We start from the raw sequence: 18,646 nt of genomic DNA, 5'->3' as shown, positions 1-18,646 counted from the left end.
GTTTTTTTTTTTTTTTNATATATATATATATATATATATGTTAAACCATCTTCTCTATTTTGTTATTTTTATTCTAATACAGATATATTAAACCTAGCGGGGCGTTACAAATAATGAGCGTGAAAGAGAATAATTTAGTCTTAAAATCTTTTTATTCTAAAACTCTGTACCTTATATTCAAAAATCTCCCTTACCCATGAACATATAATTTTAAAATCTATCTCATTGATTAACATTTATAATTTAACAATTATGGGCATAAATATGAAAGCTAATGGGTGTGATTAACCTTTATAATTTAACAATTATGGACATAAATAGGAAAGCTATTGGGTGAAATTGTAGCTTTTGTAAAAAAGTTTGCATATTTTTAAATATGATAATGAAGAAAAAAAAAACGTTAAAAAAACCTCTCTCCGCCAATGTCTCATCCCTTTTCCAAACTATCTCTCTGAAGCCAACCCATGATCACACTATAATAGGCACAATATAGGTTTTGCAAAAACAACTCCTAGTGAGGAAGAAAAGCCTTTTATAATAGAAGCATATCTAAAAAAAAATGTTAGGTTGTTAAGCTATATATTAGATTTTTTAAATTACAGCAATTATAGCTTAGATCTTTCTTAATCCATTGCAATTATGTATATTATGTAGATCAAATTATCAAATCCTAGCATTAAGATTGGCCACAATACCAATCAAATGAAATATAGAGATAAAAAATAGAGAAAATGGAGGAAAAGAAAAGAAATTAATAGATAAAGAAAGAGAGGAAGATTTGAAACATTAACTAAATAGGTCCGAGGAAGATTTATAAAACAAAATTGATTAACAAAAATAGTCCAATAAAAATATAGAAATACAATTTAAAAAACAAAAAAAATTATTTTAATTTTGTTTTTAAGAAATTTTATTTTGATTCTATTGGTAAGAAATCAAGCACTTATAGCTTAGATCTTCCCTTTGAAATTATAGCATAGATCTTTCCCTTTGAAATTATAGCATAGATCTTTCCTAATTCTATTGCAATTATATTCCCTAATTTCTTGCTATCTTCTCTTACAACAATGGGTTAAAAAGAGGAAGATTTAGAATCCATTAACAAAAATAGACCAATAAAGTATCTTCCCTAATTCTATTGCAATTATGTATCCTTCCAAATTTTGTTACAATTACATAGATTGAGTTAGAAATTATCGGATCCTAGCTATACATAGAAGTAGATTTTGAAAACAAAATTGATTAACAATAGGCCAATAAAAAAAAATTATTGTACATATGTGCATAAAAACAAAATTGATGGATAAATTATGATGATTTATGAGTTATGATGCATGATGATATGTGTATGTACATACATATGTACATATGTGTATGTATATACATACATGTGTACATATAGATATATACATGTATATATATATATATATACATGTATATGATATATATACATGTATATATATATATGATGCTTGACGTACATATTATGTGTGATGCACGTGATGGCTTTATGATGAGTACGATTTTTGCATGACATTTTGTTTAATATGACGATGTTTTACATATTTAGCATGCTATATGATGACGAATGTTATATTGCATCATGTCATAGATCGACCTAAGAGCATGAAAAGGATATTAATATAACTATCTACGATCATGTGTTACTTAATGTAACAAAAAAATGAGACTAAAGAGTTGTGTTAAGAGAGACGTTATGATGGGATTTAGAGAGACCACATACATGTTGTATGTTCATAAGCATATTTTAGGTTAGAATAGTTGTTATGCATTGTTTTAAATTATTTTGTATTTATTTTATTTTCTCTAAATTTTAGTATTTTATATTTAAACACGTAAGACGATGACTGTGTTTTTCAGAGTAAAAAATGTTTTTAATGTTTTCGATATTTATATTATAGATGACGTTTTCTTTTAAAAGTTATATTTCCTATTGAGAAATGAGTCTGAGACATTAGTAGAGACTATGAGTATGTAGAACTTTAGGTTGGTTACAACTAATATACCACTTTTATATTGTATCATTATATACTTTTAAAAATGAATACGATAACAATTATCGATAGAAACAAAATTAAATATGATACACTTATCATTTTTAGTCTATAGATAAGATAAAAAGATGATAAACATATAATAACATTTACTAGTGATATACAAGGATAAAAAAAAATTAGACACCGTATATTTATCATTTTGAGAGATTTGATGATAGATGGGTGGTTTTCTTAATTTTGTTGTCACCTACCATCAAATAAATAGCCTTCTATGTTCATTTATTTAAATATGATTAAAGTTTGATAATTTAAGGATAACTATTAGATAAAAAAATATATATATATTTATAAAATTGTTTTAATAGACAACATTTATTTAGTATGCATCTCCTAAGCATTCAATGTGATATATAAGAATTTTAACCAAATCAATTTAAATAAAATATGTAACATGCGCTAATTAAATAGATCCTACCTACTGAGTATCTAAATTTGTCAAAATCTGATATTGGTAGATTCCTAAAGCACAAATGGTGACTCAAAAAAGGTAACATTAGAAGAAAAGGTAAACCTTGCACTTAAATTATATGAAAATATTTTTTTGTTGTACATTAATATTATCAAATATTTTTAACTTAAATTAGATGAAAATATTTTTTTGTTGTACATTAATATTATCAAGTTTTCCAAAAATAAAATAGATGGAAATGATTAGATAATTTATTATAGGCATAATTAGTTTCCACAAATTATTGGTTACCAATAAATTAGGAAAACTCATCCAAAAAAATATCATTATGATGGTAAATTGTTTAAAGATGGAAATATATTTACCCAACTATTACTACTTTAGTTAGTTGCTCACAGAGTTTATATAAAGGTGAGATTTAGAGGTAGAATATTTGTGTAAAGACAAAATAAGTATGCTAAAAAATGTTATGATATTAAGGTGGGATCTAGAACAACCTTGTATGCTCACAAAATGAGTATGCTCACAGAGTTTATATAAAGATGATAATGAGTGGTTTTCTTAATTGTGTTGTCACCTACCATCAAATAAATAGACTTATATGTTTATTTATTTAAATATGATTAAAATTCGATAATTTAACGATAACTATTTGATAATAATAAAAAAAAAATCTTTTATAAAATTGCATAATTTAAAATTGTTTTAATAGACCACATTTATTTAACATAGATTTTCTAAGCATTCAATGTGATATACAAGAATTTTAAATATCACATTCTCTATCAAACTTATTTTTATAATAGCCCAATAAATAAATAAATAAATAATAAAAATTATAAATAAAAAAAAAGTAACCCATCCCTCCCTCTACCAATTTCTCACATTTTTAACATATTCAAGAATAAATAAATAAATAAACAAAAAAAAATTATTAAAAAAAAAAAGACTTCTCCCCTTCCCTCCATCCCTTTTCGAATTATCTCTCGCAACTCATTACTATCCCTAAGATAAAAAAAGATGAAAAAAAAGGTAAGATTTTAGAAATCTCATGTGAGATTGTAGAAAACATGATGCTTAACTACATATTTCCAACTACTAGAAATTTTGTTTATATTGGAGATCTCCTTATAAGAATTCAAATGGGATCTTTTTCCAACAAATGGAATCGTTTATGTATCAAATGCGTGCACCTACAATATGTATCATGATTGGAGGAACCTAATTTTTTATACTTGTTTTTGAGTTCTACTTTCTCTTTCGAATAGAGTTGGGTGAATCCACCTAGTGGACTCATTAACATATTCCCTAAGTTTGACTATAGACTAACAATTGTTCACGCTTCTAAAAACCAATAAAAAAGAGAAGAACGCGAATAATATCGAAGTATATGTATTCATTCATAACATGTTAGAGAACTAATTCATAATCATACGACATACAACATGCACGAAATCTCAAAATAAAAATCATAGTTCAATGAGATGATGCATAATCATGAAATAAATAATTCGAACTAGGCAGCCTAAAAATTTGAAAAACTAATAACCATTCATTCCAGTTGTTTTCCTTCTCATGGTACAACAAATCTCTATAAATCAAATTTGTGTTACTAGGTTATGCTTCAGCAGGTTGATGGTGCATTTCGACTCTCGACGCACGTCACAACCGACCGAGAGCAATCAACTTTGAGGGAAAGAAATATACAACCACCCCATCTGCCATCAAAACTGGTGCAAGGAATGCAGATAGCAAACTTAACGTTGCCACCGTTCCCGTGCAAACACAAGGCCAATCGACATCCAAGTAGAGTTTCTATTTACGCTTGTACCTAAAAGAACACATTCAAAAGCATCCACAACATTAATTTACACGCCCTTATTATCATGAAGAAGGTTGAATAAAAGTTTTATTAGTGGTTTGTACCTTGACTTGCTTTTGAAGGAATGCTTAGACTTTTTCATCCCAGCACCGCCACTGCCATGTCGTTTCTGCTTCTGCTCGCTCATATCATTTTGGAACATCTCTCGCATCTCCTCGGATCTTGATTGAGTTCTGTGGGAAGACTTCTTAGTTTTCTGGTTTTGCTTCACAATCTTGCCCGAGTCAAGCGCCTTGTTCACAGCCTTTACTGCTTTTGCTCGACGGTATGCAAGTTTCACGAGCGACAATCCAGATTTGTCTTTCTTATTTTCTCCCCCACCCTGCAGTTATTGTAATTGTGTGATAAACCACAAATGATAGGGGCACTTGTAGGGTAACTTGATCTTTTTACTTCATTGCTTGATATATAATATCGCATGGATAAGAAGTAAACTATTTAAACGTGACAATGGATGAAATAGGAAAAGTCATACTCCTGTTTTGCCATTTTGCTTCTCCTCCTCCAACATTTCTCTAGCTGCTTCCAATTTCCTACGCTTCTTCCTCGGCAAATTTTTCTGCTCGAATCATAGATATCATCAAAAGTACCATTTAGGGTCATTACTTTAAACTTGACAACTTCAAAATATATAAAGAATGTTCTAGTTCATGCAATGTTCGGGCACCTCACGCTCGCGCTTCCTTTTTTCTTTCATCTTAAGGTCTTCGGCATGTTGTGCACTTACGACTTCGTTCCCAGACGTCTTTCCTTTTTCCAGAGATGTCTAGTTGAGAGGAAAAGATAGAAAGAGCACAATTATCTGATGAACAGACCATGTTTCATACTAAAATTTAGAAACAGGCAAAGAATCTAGTGCTCAAGTAATTTAACATTTCAACAATTTCAAAGAAAATAAAACAAATAAGTTTTTGGCTTTGACAAGGAGAGCAACTCCTCCTCTTTCAACAGAAGTAAAAGTTGAAAACGTCAAAACATAGGCTCTTGCAAAGCACGATGTTTCATTTGAGGAAAATCATGGAAAGAAATTGAGCTAACTTGAAACACTGCATGTATAACAAGACATGTTTCAGACAAGGAAACAGATTATCATAAAGGAAAGCTGAAGCTTAAGAGCCCCAAGTCCACATCACATAATCAGGAAACTTCCAACCTTTGTTGCAAACATTAGATTTTTCTAGCATATACAGCAACAAGTACTTACCTTGGCTGCTTTTGCCACAAGCTTTTTCTCCTTGTCCGTTATAAACCAGGTTTTTTTAGGGCGTGAAAAAATCTCTTCCTGATGAACAATCATGTTTTCTGCCTGAGTACACAAAGAAAGAGCAAATATTAACCAGAGTTGATTAAAATTTCCAGTAAAAGTAGAGGGTATGTGATGTAAAAACTGCCAACTCATGATGCAACTTAAAGATGAAAGAGAGATAAGTATGAAGACTAATACCTTTGTTGCTTCCATTTCAGCTTTCCTTAGAGCTCTCTCTTCTCTACAAAAAAAATTAAATTAAGACTAGAATGAAAGGGAATTGGACAAACAAGAAGAGAAACCAGATAAAACCTCTCTTCCCGAAGAATCATATTCACTTGATCTTCCATTCCTTCAATCATTTCAGACCACTTTTTTATGGATTGCTCAGCAACAATTCTGCTCTTCAACTTGGAACCAGCTCTCTTAGCCTGTCATTTGAAGTCAAGACCCACTATTAATTCAGAATAAACAAGACTTGTATGAAGAACAATGAAAGAAGGCCTTAAATGTCCGACAAAAACCAGGCCACAAATTCCAACCCGAATTCATAAGAAACAACCCCTTGTAAACAGATTCCAGACAGCATAAAATGAACAACCCCTCATGTCCCAAAAGATTTCTTATAAAAGGCTGTAACTTTCGATTTTTTATTTTCTATTCCAAATGAATTGGTAGTCACTCACTATGGCTTTTAAAAGAGAACGGTCATTGTCAGTCACAAAGGTAACAGCATATCCTTCTCTACCAGCTCTTGCAGTACGACCCACTCGATGAACATAGCTACAAAAACATGAAAGTTAAGAACATAATCAACTCCATTAATCAAATATAATAAATATAAAAATGGTTGATGCATGCCTTAAAGAGTCATGAAATTTTCATAAAAGATGCCTAAAAAATAAGGTAGATAAGAATGAGAAGTCGGAATNTCAAATATAATAAATATAAAAATGGTTGATGCATGCCTTAATATAAATTTACAAGGGGTTATTTGATTCAAGGAGTCATGAAATTTTCATAAAAGATGCCTAAAAAATAAGGTAGATAAGAATGAGAAGTCGGAATGAAAGAAACAAGTGTCAAAACATGATTGGGAATGTTGTACTTGTGACATTACAGCACTTCGATGCATAGAATACTAAAGGAAAAGTTTAAATTTCAACATTTCTAAAATAGTGTTGTAATTAAAAATAAAAATAAAAAAACATAATTTCCAAAGAAAATATGAAATTAAAAAGATATTTGAAGAGGGAAAGGAAATGAAGGGTAAGTATTATGGGGAAAAATCACAGGCATTCCTTTCAGCATAAGAATGCTTGGAAGTCAACAAGAATCATTGGCACAAATCATATGCAGAATTTCCAAACCAAGGGTTTTAGAAAGCCACTCATTGCTCCAGAAAGAATAAAAGAAAAAGAAAACAGATGAGTACGTTCTTTTTTATTATTTTTTTATGAGAAACATTCAACGAAGATGAAAGATACATAAATGCAGTGTAAAACAAAATAAAAAGTGAATACTCCATTGAAGAGAAAATAAGAATGCGATGCCAATAATAGTAAATATGGTTGCGCGGTGACAAATAACACAATCCAGAACCCAATACCTACCTGGTAAGATCACGAGGACAGGCAAAGTTTATAACAGTTTGAACACCAATAATATCCAGGCCCTACACAACATTTCAACCAAAGCATAAATTGCACGAAAACATATCAGTAAAACTAATGTAGCTGATTTTTTCTCAACTATATTGTATATCTACAGGACGAGAAACAACATTAAAAATGAGTTCTCACCCGAGCAGCCACATCAGTAGCAATAAGATAATCAACTTGCTGTTTCCTGAAGAGTTCCAAAGCCTACATAAAAAAATCAAAATAATGATCAGCATACAGAGGGGAAAACTAAGGGGATGATTTAATGATTCCAACCTTAAACATGTTAACAAGCAATCACTCACATCAAGACGCTGAACTTGGGTAAGATTTCCATGAAGCTCAGCAGCTTTAAAGCCAGCTAATCCAAATAAAATCTTTAGTCTATGAGCAGCCTGTTTGGTTCCACTACAGGTCAACCAAAAAGAATGATGAAGTTAAAATTCACTAGTTATACAGAAAACAAAATAATAAAACATTAAATTAACTAGACTCAGTTTCGATCTAGAGGATGATTGCTTTTAAGTCTGGAAAATGGACCTCTGTCAGATACGTGACTTAGTAAAACAATTAGATGCAACCCTCCAATTAAAAGGATCCAAAAACAAAGTTGCTCGCGAACTTTTTGTTTCTAATACCTAAATATAATAGCTTTAGAAGTAAATGTCTTTGAGCACAGAGCAAGGAGGACAGCTTCCTGATTTACTTCACGCATTCTACGTAACCTGACCACCCTGCAAGCGGAATACACATTCTTGATAACTAAAAAATCATCCGGCAGATAAGATGCTCTCAGGTTAAGATATGCTTATAAATTAATAAACAAATTTTAGAGGAGAAATCAAGTTGGAAATTACTCTTCTGTCAATGTTTTTGGCCTCTTGGTAGCTGGGTCAGCTGAGAGGCGCAATGGTTTAGTCAAGGAAAGCTTGATAAGCTCATCAATTTCTTCTGTCATGGTAGCAGAAAACAACATTGTCTGCCTCCTTTTTGGGCAAAGACGAACCTTTAAAGAAAATTAATAACTCTTTATACCAAAACCTAAAAATAGATGTATCAAAGAACACAATCTCCGTCATTAAAATTGCACAATAGAGGCCAAAATATACCAATTCACGAATTTCGGCACTAAATCCAAGTTCCAAAAGACGATCTGCCTCATCAAGTATTAAAACTGCTAAATCGTCCAAGTCTACGGACATGGAATTGCGTAGATGATCGATCATGCGTCCTGGAGTGGCCACAACCACATCAGGCATCGATCTTAAGGCAGCCTCTTGCTCCTGAACAAAATTAAGAAAATAAAATATCCTTAACCAAAGAAAGGAGAGCAAAATCAACCATACTTCGTGGAAAAATGAGTCAAAACCCCTGTAGTAATGAATTTTGATTCTTCACTAAAACCTCACATTATGATGAAACAGGACCGTGATATATCATGTAAAGGAATACATAACGAATTTTTTAAAACAAAATTACAATATAGAATTAGAATCCCAGTAAATGTTATATATGTAGAAATTTCAAACTTCTTCTTTAGTCACCAAAGTACACTAGGTCATACCTTTCTTGAAAGCCCACCAACGATCAGGCAACATCTGATATCAGTAAACTGAGCAAGTTTCTCTATCATACTGTGAACTCTGGAGGAAAAAAACAGCAAAATTTCCTTATTTTCAGTTAGTATTAACATGAAAATGTAGAGGAGGAATACGTGTACAAAATAGATCTTTCAAAGCATGCTCAGCTTTTGTTTTGTGTCTAATTGGGCACTAAATAAAATATAGCTTTTATACAAGGAGACATTAGGTGGTCAAAGACGATAATATTGCAACTCTTCTGCCCTTGGGAGAAGTGGGCCATGCTTTAGGTATAAAATATGGGTTGTAGAATCTCTCAAACCATGTTCTTATTGATTGAGGCTTATCATGAAGTTAGTGAGGCACATGCTTCCGATTGGAGTTCTTTTAGGGCTTCATATTAGACTTACCCTTTCTTTAGCTTCTCCAAAGGGTGGTCAGAGGTTCATAATGTGGTGTTACAATGTGCATGTCCTCAGCGGGGGTTTTATATAGTTTTCAAAATCTAGGTGAATAGTTTTTCGGGTTTTGTCTTTCAGTTTTGGGGGGGGGAGAGAGATTTTATTATCTTTTGGAAGGTTCTTTAGGGCTGCTTTAATATTCTCCAAACCAGGAGTTTTTTGTAACATTGTTTGTGACAAAAGGAAAACAATAATAATGTCGCTTGAATCACAAATCTCCACTCCAATGACCAAAAAAAGCCCTGAACTAAAAAAAGAGTTTTTTAAAAGTGCTAGCACCTCAATGCAACAAATCTGATTGCTTCACTCAAGCGTAGGGAGACAAAAAGTTGATTTAAGGGATCCTTTTTCCATTGCTATTCTTTTTAGTTCACTGATTCTTTCTTATCTCCCACATTTAAATAATCTCTTCCAAAAAAAACTCCAACACTACAATTGAGATTGAAAAGAAAAACCAAGAAACATGGTAAAAATATGGGAACGCCTTGAACCCAAAACAGGTGGATGTCGTGAATCTGAGAGATTACAACCTCTATATTTTTCACTCTTTCATCTTTCATCTTTCACACACACACTCATTTTTCCACCAACTTTTCTTCTTCTTTTTCAACAACAGTCCCCTTCGTTCTCTTTTTCTCCCTTTTCTTTACCTCCTACTTTGTTTTTTTTCCTTCAAACCACTCTTTCTTTTGCCTTTTCCTCTAATATTTTTTTCCAACTTATCTTGATACACCACACTATTTCACACTTCTTAATATTATTATCTCTCTCATCTTTGTCTCTTCTTACTTCCTATGCCATTTCCTCTCTTTCTTTTTCCACAACTTCCTGAAATCAGTTTTATTTTATCCTGCATCCAAACCTTTCTCCATTACTCTAGAGACTTCCATGAATTCATTCTAACCCTTTAAAGCTTCTTAACCAATCAGAATCTAGCCCTTAAAAGCTTCTTCAATATCTTTCAAGTGATATTTCCTACAACATAGCCTAAGCAAGCATTGAGCCACAAGATATTTGTCTTGTATTTTAAAATATGGTCGCCTAGCCAATATAGCCTAGAACAGAATTCTCAGAGAATACCACCAAATATTTATATCAATATCGAAATATAGTTTTTCAGTTGTCATTTATTATGGAAACCATAAATGACAGCATCAAATTTGCATTTTGCAAGAAAAAATGAGACCATGTTTTATCAAGGTGATGGACGTGCAAGAACTAAAACTGGGCACTTCATTAAAAAGCTATCCAACAACTTTCCCTCAAGATATATATATGTAGACTGAATTTTAACTGACATCTAAATTGGTTGATTATATGAAAACACATGATAAAGAATACGTATCTTTAAAAACATACTTACTGGATTGCCAATTCTCTAGCTGGAGTTAGGACTAAAACTCTTATCGCACGATCACGTTTGGGCCGATAGAGTAACCTCTCCAAAGTAGGTAGCGAAAAAGCTGCAGTCTGTGAGAACAAGGTAAGATTAAAAGCAATCCTAGGGCTTTCACACATCTTTTCCAAATCATTATGTAGTCGTCCAGCTTATAGAATTTCTGCAATAGTTCATAAAACAAATTCCCCGAAAGCAAGAACTACCATCCTATTCCAACAACTCTAATTCTCGTAACAGTTAACTACAAAGAAAGCTCAAGATAAACCCATACCTTTCCAGAACCAGTAATTGCACTTCCACATATATCACGTCCAGTCAATGCCAACGGTATGCAAGCCGCCTACCCAACAAGATTAGTAAGAACATAAAATTCAATACTATAAAATAAATAAAATAAAAACAAAAATCATAGAAAAAGAACCTGAATTGGCGTCGGCTTTGCATATCCCAAAGCCTCACATGCTCGAATCAGTGGGCGCGACAGGTTGAGCTCCATGAACGAATTAGCNCGAATCAGTGGGCGCGACAGGTTGAGCTCCATGAACGAATTAGCATGAAAGGAAGCCCCATCGGATGGCGCAAAAAACGACTTACCCTCACCAGCATTACTAGTTCCATCATCGTCGTCTTCCGGTCTATAATCCTCCTAAAAATCAAAGCGGCAGAATTAGCAATGTCATAAAACAAAGGGGATCGAACACAAAACTCTTAGCCATGGTAGCCTTTGCTTTTGAATTCCTAAATTTGTTATACAGAGAAAAGGGTTTTAGCGAATGGGTTTTGAAAATTTGGCGACAATCTGGCGGCAGACAGTTTTAAGGGTTCAACATTCCATCATTTTTTTTTTTAATTTCTTTTTTTCAATTTTCAAGGATATTTTTGTAATTTAACCTATATTTAATCAATTTAAAGTTCCGTTGGATGTACGGACTGATTCGGTTAATAATATGAATATTTGAACTTTCGACTTCAAGGAAATTAGTACACGAAGTATTTCTAAGCTATGCTCACTGTGGCGAGAATTTAAATCGATTGTTAGCATAAAAATTGACAACTCATTTATGTTTAATATTGCAACAAAATTTGACCCATTTACCTATTTGAAGGGCCAGATGGGATAAGGTTTTGTTAGGTTCTTATAACCCTTTGCTAGGGTCGAGTATATCCAGAAATTATGTTAAAAGAAAAGCTTTAGAGGAAGAATTATGTCTAACTGTTCCATTACCTTCAAGAAACCTTACCGCGGAACTAGAGTGTTGTTAAAAAAGGGTTCACTTGTTCTCGCTCACATACGTCAACTAAACAAAAGTCTTGTCTATACAATTTAGCTCCACATATTCATTTTTTTATACGACAAGTTTTCTATCTTAATCATAGGACATATAATATATTAGAGGAAAGGAGAATAAGAGAGTACTTGAGATTCATCACTGTATATTTGTAACAGCCCAAGTCCACTCCTAGTAGATACTATCCTCTTTGGGCTTTCTCTTCTTGGTTTTCCTCAAAGCTTTAATCCAAAGTGGACAATATCTGCTAGGGGTAGGCTTGGGTTGTTACAAATGGTATCAGAGCCAGACAGGGGCGGTGTGCCAGCGAGAATTTGGGGGTGAACACAGAGCATTGTGCGAGCGAGGATGATGGGCCTCTTGGGACCTTCCCTTTATAAGGCTTCCTTGCTCACATTTAAAGCGGAAAAAGATTAGATATCCATCCAGGAGCCTCCTATTGGTTTGTTAAATATCTGTAGGTCTCGTTGTTTCAAATTAAAATCTTGTGTGTCCTTCTCGACGTGAATTGGGTCTAGAGTTGTTTCAGCACATAGTTCAAGCACGTCATTACCAAAAAAATTGCTTCCAAATTTGCTTTAGCATAATGATTTTGTTACACCGTAAAATAAAATAGATTAAACATACAAGCAAATGAGATTTATGCACTTTGATCACCTTTTCATGTTGGTCCACATTGAACTATTTCATATTAACTAATTATGGGTCGTTTGGTTGAAAGTTTTGTATATAATGAAGAAAAAAATGTCTGAAAATTAAATAACTGTGTTTAGTGTTACATGGTAAATGTTATTAAAATTTCATATAAATAAAATATTTTTAATAATTTTATTATATTATTTAATTTTAGATAATTAAATAACTAAGTCAAATTATTAAAATAATTTTAAATAATTAAAATTTAATTTAATTTTCATTCACATGTATTAAATTTTAGATTTTTGAGTTTATTTTATTATAAATCTTAATAATTATTCTTGGTAAATTATATAAACTTTTAATGATAAATATTCCGTACTTCATTATATTAAATGAGTTAAAGTATATTATAAAATTATATAAACTTTCTTTTAACTTAATTTTTATTTGTTAGTACATATATTTAGCCGTGAACAGTCAAAGTTATCCATAAGGTTGGGAAATACTATGGACGAAAATACTATGGACCAGCCGAAGTTATCTATAAGATTGGGAAGGCATCATCCAATTGCTCCCATGGATGTGGACTAGTTCTGTTGTCCACGTTAATAACATGAAAATGTTACCTTTCCGACCTAGAAGACGTCAAGCACAAAGAGGCGACACGACCTCTGTTAAGGATATTTAATAATAAATTATAGTTTACCATATATGTTATTTGATATTTTATTATAAGTCTTCTTACGATATAGTATCTTCCCATTTATTGTTATTTCCATTTATTACTTTTTTTCATATCCTTGTAATTTATTTGATTATAAATAAGATAACTTTCACACCATCGAAGTGGGGTGGATTAATCAAACATTCACATGGTATCAGAGTCATTTTGGTTTAGCAACCCGGAACCTTTCTTTTCAATAGCTTTTGAAATCTTCTACTGTTCTTCTCCACCACCACTGCTGGCTTTGACGCTACAGGGGCAGTCGTCATTGCTGCCACATGCAGAGCCGATTCATTACTCTTCGGCTCCACCCTTTTGACCTCCAAATCATCCTTCGTCATACTCTGTACATACAACCTCACCTTTTCCAAACATAGCTCTTTCATTTTCTTTCCAATTTTCCCTTCATCCTTCACAGAAACCCTAATCTTAGGATCCGTTCTCTTTGGAAATATATAGAATCTCGATAAGCCCATCGATCTTATGCAGAGATTTACCTTTGGAATCTGGGCGCCGTACTGGCCTCTTCGCCAACCAAGTTGCCGCCGCCCTTCTCGCCAAAATTGGCGCCTTCGCCCAATGTGGCAACTCTTCCGGCTACCCTTCTCGTCAAAATTGGCTCATTCGCCCAATGTGGCGACTCTTCCGGCTTCAACATTATCTTTGTCCCTTGCTCTAGGTTTCTCCTTCTACTTCTTGGGGTTAGACATATTCTCACTAGAGCCAAGGCAGCATCGTCGCTAAGTGACAATCCCTCTTCATGGGTTAGACATATTCTCGCCGAAGCCAAGGTAGCATCGCCACTGAGCGACGATCCCTTTGCNTAGATTGTTGACATCTTCACGAAAAGTGTTTCTCAACCACTTTGAATTTTTCAGATCCAAGCTTCACGTTCGGTTAATTCGACNTTTCACGCTCGTTCAAATCCGACGCTCAGCTTGCGGTGGGGTGTTAAGGATATTTAGTAATAAATTATAGTTTACCCTATATATTTTATTTAATATTATTATAAGGCAAATATTTAATATTTCACTTCTTACCATAGGTATCTTTCCATTTATTGTNGCAAATATCTAGATATTTTCCTTCTTACGATAGTATCTTCCCATTTATAATTTTTCTATATCCTTTTAATTTATTTGATTATAAATAAGATAACTTTCACACCATCGAGGTGTGGTGGATTAATCAAACATTCACAACCTCGCACAAAAAAGAGTAATCTCCAAGCAAAGGAAACAGGAGAAACTTCAACTAAGGAGACTTCAAGAGTCAACAAACCAAGAAGCAATTTTCAACTGTTCCTTACAGATTGGAAGAGACTTCACAACACTGAGATCAGTTGGAAGCATGTCGAAGAGACCTAAAGTCAACCTCAACCTACAACATCGAGTGGTAAAGGGTAGGTTGACAGAGACGTCAACCAATTGAGTGGGGAGGATGTCACAGTCAGGCTTGTTCAAGGCGTGTTGCCTATGACCGCATGGTAGATGTCTCGGTCTTGCTTGTCTGAGTCGGTTGACAGAGACGTCAACCAATTGAGTGGTGGAGGATGTCACAGTCATGCTTGTCCAAGGTGTGTTGCCTATGGCCGCATGGAGGATGTTCCTGTCTTGCATGCCCATTTCAAACCCCTTTTACATGCTTTCATAATAGATAGACCTTTACCATTTTACATTGGGTCAATACGGAGGTGTATGACCGTTCACCAAAATCATGTCTACATAAAATTTCCCAAAATGTACTGTATGGGATATGACTAGTTATCACTTCTTTCTACCCTGAGTTATATGCTATTTAAGCGTGGTATTTCTTTATATGCTTATAGTCATATAACGTTGCTTTATTCAATTCTTCAAATCGTTTAAAACTCACATTTCTAAACCTTTTCTCGCTCGTTTTCAAATGTATTTTCTTACTCACATTTCTAAACCTTTTCTTGCAATGTGACTCGAGGCCCGAAAATACGCCAACGTTGTCCATGACGTCCGAATTTGTCATGGTTGACTTGTTCACTTGGTTAATTATTTAGTTTTTTTTTTTATATATAGTTTTTTTATCATTTTTTTTATAATTTAATATTGTCTAGTGTATGAAAAATTGAAAGCTATTATTATAATCTTAAATAATATGTAGTTGACATACCGAGGATCATATTTAAGTAATAACTTAAATGATCTATAGTATATGGATAAGGTTGAGTTGTCTTAGTAACATTATTGATATGACACACTTTATAATCGTTATAAATGATTTAATCCAAATTGTTCACGCGGAGAGATGTGAATGAGGGTATCCTATATGATAAGAATCGCTCCTTAGCCACTCAAGCACATCAACATAGTATTATTTTTAATTTTATAAATTATGTAAGGGTCAAATGGTCAATTTGACTTCGCCTTTTGTGGAGATTAGAAGGGATCGGGAATAAATTCCGACCTCAAATGATCAATTTGACTTCGTCTTTTGTGGAGATTAGAAGGGATCGGGAATAAATCCCGACCTCAAATGGTCAATTTGACTTCGTCTTTGTGGAGATTAAAAGGGATTGGGAATAAATCCCGGCCACAAACGTCTTTTTGTCAGGAGACTATAAATACCCACAATATATTATTATGTAAAAATGAGATTTGTGGATGAATGAACGTTTCTCTTAAAAATCCGAGCATCATATTTGCCATTTCTAAGTTTCAAGCAATTCTTGTATAAAATTGCACCCGAGTCATTCAATCAAGCTTTGATCAAGTTCGACTTCATCTTTTGTGGAGATTAGAAGGGATCGGGAATAAATCCCGGCCACAAACGTCTTCTGTCAGGAGACTATAAATACTCACAATATGTTATGTAAAAATGAGATTCATGGATGAATGAACGTTTCTCTTAAAAATCTGAGCATCATATTTGTCATTTCTAAGTTTCAAGCAATTCTTGTGTAGAATTGCATCCGAGTCATTGAATCAAGCTTTGATCAAGTTCGACTTCGTCTTTTGTGACGATTAAAAGAGATCGGGAATAAATCCCGGCCACAAACATCTTTTGTCAGGAGACTATAAATACCCACAATATGTTATGTAAAAATGAGATTTGTGGATGAAGGGATGTTTCTCTTAAAAATCCGAGGATCATATTTTCCATTTCTAAGTTTCAAGCAATTCTTGTGTAGAATTGCATCTGAGCCATTCAATCAAGTTTTGATCAGGTTGGAGTGACTCAATTTAGAATAAGGTTTCCAAATCGTTTCTAGATCTTTAAGAGTTTCTAGATCTGAGTTCTAGCCTTATCTCTTTGGTTGCATCATAGGAGGTCTAGCGTTATCTCTTTGGTTGATCCAAATTTTGTATAAGGAGGTGATAATTATTTTGATTCAAGGGTTATTGCTTCAACAAAAGTTGGGATAGTTGGGCCGATGATTATGGTTGCCTTATCACTATATTATGAATTTGTATAAGATTTGACCACAAAATATATATTTATTTTTTTAATAAATCCGTTAATTGAGAAAAATAATATTTCACAGAATAATCATGTCACGACCCAAATTATGAATTTGTGGGCTGAGGATTAGGGTTACCTTATCACTCTATTATATTTCATCAACCCAAATCCACTAATAGCAGATATTGTTCTCCTTGAGCTTTCCCTTCGGGCTTCCCCTCAAAGCCTTAAAACCCGTCTGCTAGGTGAAGGTTTTCACACCCTTATAAATGGTGGTTTGTTCTCCTCCCCAACTCATATGGCACATCACAGATCATATATGACTCGATCTTAATTATGAGAGAGTTATGAACTCTTGCCGACGAGAGTTTGTCATTTAATTTTCATATGTAAGAATGACTTTTGTAGTCGATTCAATATGTCTATCATCTTATAACTTGGCCAAATAGTGAACTAGAAACATAATCTTACGAGATGAAATTTACTCTTTTCTATAGGACAAGTAGATGAGTAGTTCTCTTATGTGCTGATTTTGGGACTTAGACAATAAAGCCCCATCCTTTCCCTAGGTCAAGAAGGTTTTAATTTCTGGTTGAATCATAAGTAAAATGTAATTGCACGGTAAAACAAACTTTTGACCCAGATGTACCGTTAATAAAAATTGATTAATTAAATAATTTAATTAATTATTATTACTATCATGAGAGCTTATAATCTGGATCCAAAAAATCCATTCGATAACTCATAATAACACTAAAAGAATCCATTTAGTTATTATTCTTATTCTTATTCTTATTATTATTATTATTATTTTGAGTATTCAAATGAATGTTTAATTTGATAACCCTTCGACTCCAAACGTGGTGTCTATCGATTGAGTCTTGAACGAGGGAATCGAATTTCATTTCGAATTCCAACTTTTAATTCGGTCAAATTGGGCCTTAGAGTTACATGACTATTGTAATTTTTACTCTATTATTTATTTTATGCTCATTTCAAGAATATCGATTTTTATATAAATTTAAGTTTAATTAATGCACAAATTAATTATTAAATAGTGTTATCAAAACTCACAAAACTTTCAAATGAAAACTTGTTAGAAGGTATAAATTACAATATTTTTTCTAAGTTTAATGTCCATATTATAATATACATATATACAAGAAGTGTAAAATAAATTAATACAACTTTATAGGATTAAAAATATGATGATTTTTGCATGACATTTTGTTTAATATGACCGATGTTTTCCATATTTAGCAAGCATGTTATATGATGATGAGTGTTATATTGCATTATGTCGTTAGATCGACCTAGGATACAACTCTAAAGGGCAAGAAAAGGATATTAATATAAATATCCACGATCATGTATTACTTAATGTAACAGATGAGACGTTGTGTCAAGAAAGTCATTATGATGGGATTTAAAGAGACCACATGCATGTTGTAAGTTCATAAGCATATTTTAGGTTAGAATAGTTGTTATACATTGTTTTAAATTATTTTGTATTTGTTTTTATTTTCTCTAAATTTTAATATTTTGTATTTAAACACGTAAGACCATGGTTTTTCAAAGGAAAAAATGTTTTTAATGTTTTCGATATTTATACTATAGATGACGTTTTCTTTTAAGAGTTATATCTCCGCATGAGAAATGAGTATGAGACATTAGTAGAGACTCTAAGTAGGTACAACTTTAGGGTCGTTACAACTAATACACCACTTTTATATTGTATCACTTTCAAAAATGAATACGAAAACAATTATCGATAGAAACAAAATTAAATACGATACACTTATCATTTTTAGTCTATTGATAAGATAAAAAGATGATAAACATA

At 32.7% G+C, this 18,646-nt stretch overlaps 1 protein-coding gene across 1 annotated transcript; it reads right to left on the bottom strand.

Moving 5' to 3' along the window:
- Positions 1-3,959: 3,959 nt before the first annotated feature.
- On the bottom strand, positions 3,960-15,369 carry LOC111797465 (DEAD-box ATP-dependent RNA helicase 28-like). The gene is made up of 20 exons (XM_023680467.1): positions 15,292-15,369; positions 11,270-11,362; positions 11,138-11,224; positions 10,988-11,056; positions 10,681-10,787; positions 8,841-8,919; positions 8,386-8,559; positions 8,134-8,282; positions 7,915-8,010; positions 7,582-7,684; positions 7,418-7,480; positions 7,229-7,290; positions 6,302-6,398; positions 5,928-6,046; positions 5,814-5,856; positions 5,574-5,675; positions 5,037-5,135; positions 4,845-4,928; positions 4,414-4,691; positions 3,960-4,318 (listed from the first exon to the last, which is right to left on the bottom strand). Exons 1-20 carry the CDS (start codon positions 15,367-15,369, stop codon positions 4,303-4,305), a joined length of 1,998 nt encoding a protein of 665 aa, XP_023536235.1. The 3' UTR covers positions 3,960-4,302.
- Between the last annotated feature and the right edge of the window lie 3,277 nt (positions 15,370-18,646).

The sequence above is a fragment of the Cucurbita pepo genome, chromosome LG06, assembly GCF_002806865.2.
Source record: "Cucurbita pepo subsp. pepo cultivar mu-cu-16 chromosome LG06, ASM280686v2, whole genome shotgun sequence".
NCBI classification, from domain to species: domain Eukaryota; kingdom Viridiplantae; phylum Streptophyta; class Magnoliopsida; order Cucurbitales; family Cucurbitaceae; genus Cucurbita; species Cucurbita pepo.
Note: the sequence above shows the minus strand (reverse complement) of the source record. Positions and strands in the feature narration are given on the sequence as shown.

Bases quoted from the DNA above. Each gene is read 5' to 3' on its own strand.
- LOC111797465 (XM_023680467.1), bottom strand. From the start codon at position 15,369: ATGACAAATTCGGACGTCATGGACAACGTTGGCGTATTTTCGGGCCTC. The intron at 11,363-15,291 runs GTGAGTAAGAAA...TTTGATTTTTAG, and splicing joins GCAAGAAAAGGTTTAGAAAT to GAGGATTATAGACCGGAAGA. The intron at 7,481-7,581 runs GTGAGTGATTGC...TTTTTTATGTAG, and splicing joins CCCAAGTTCAGCGTCTTGAT to GCTTTGGAACTCTTCAGGAA.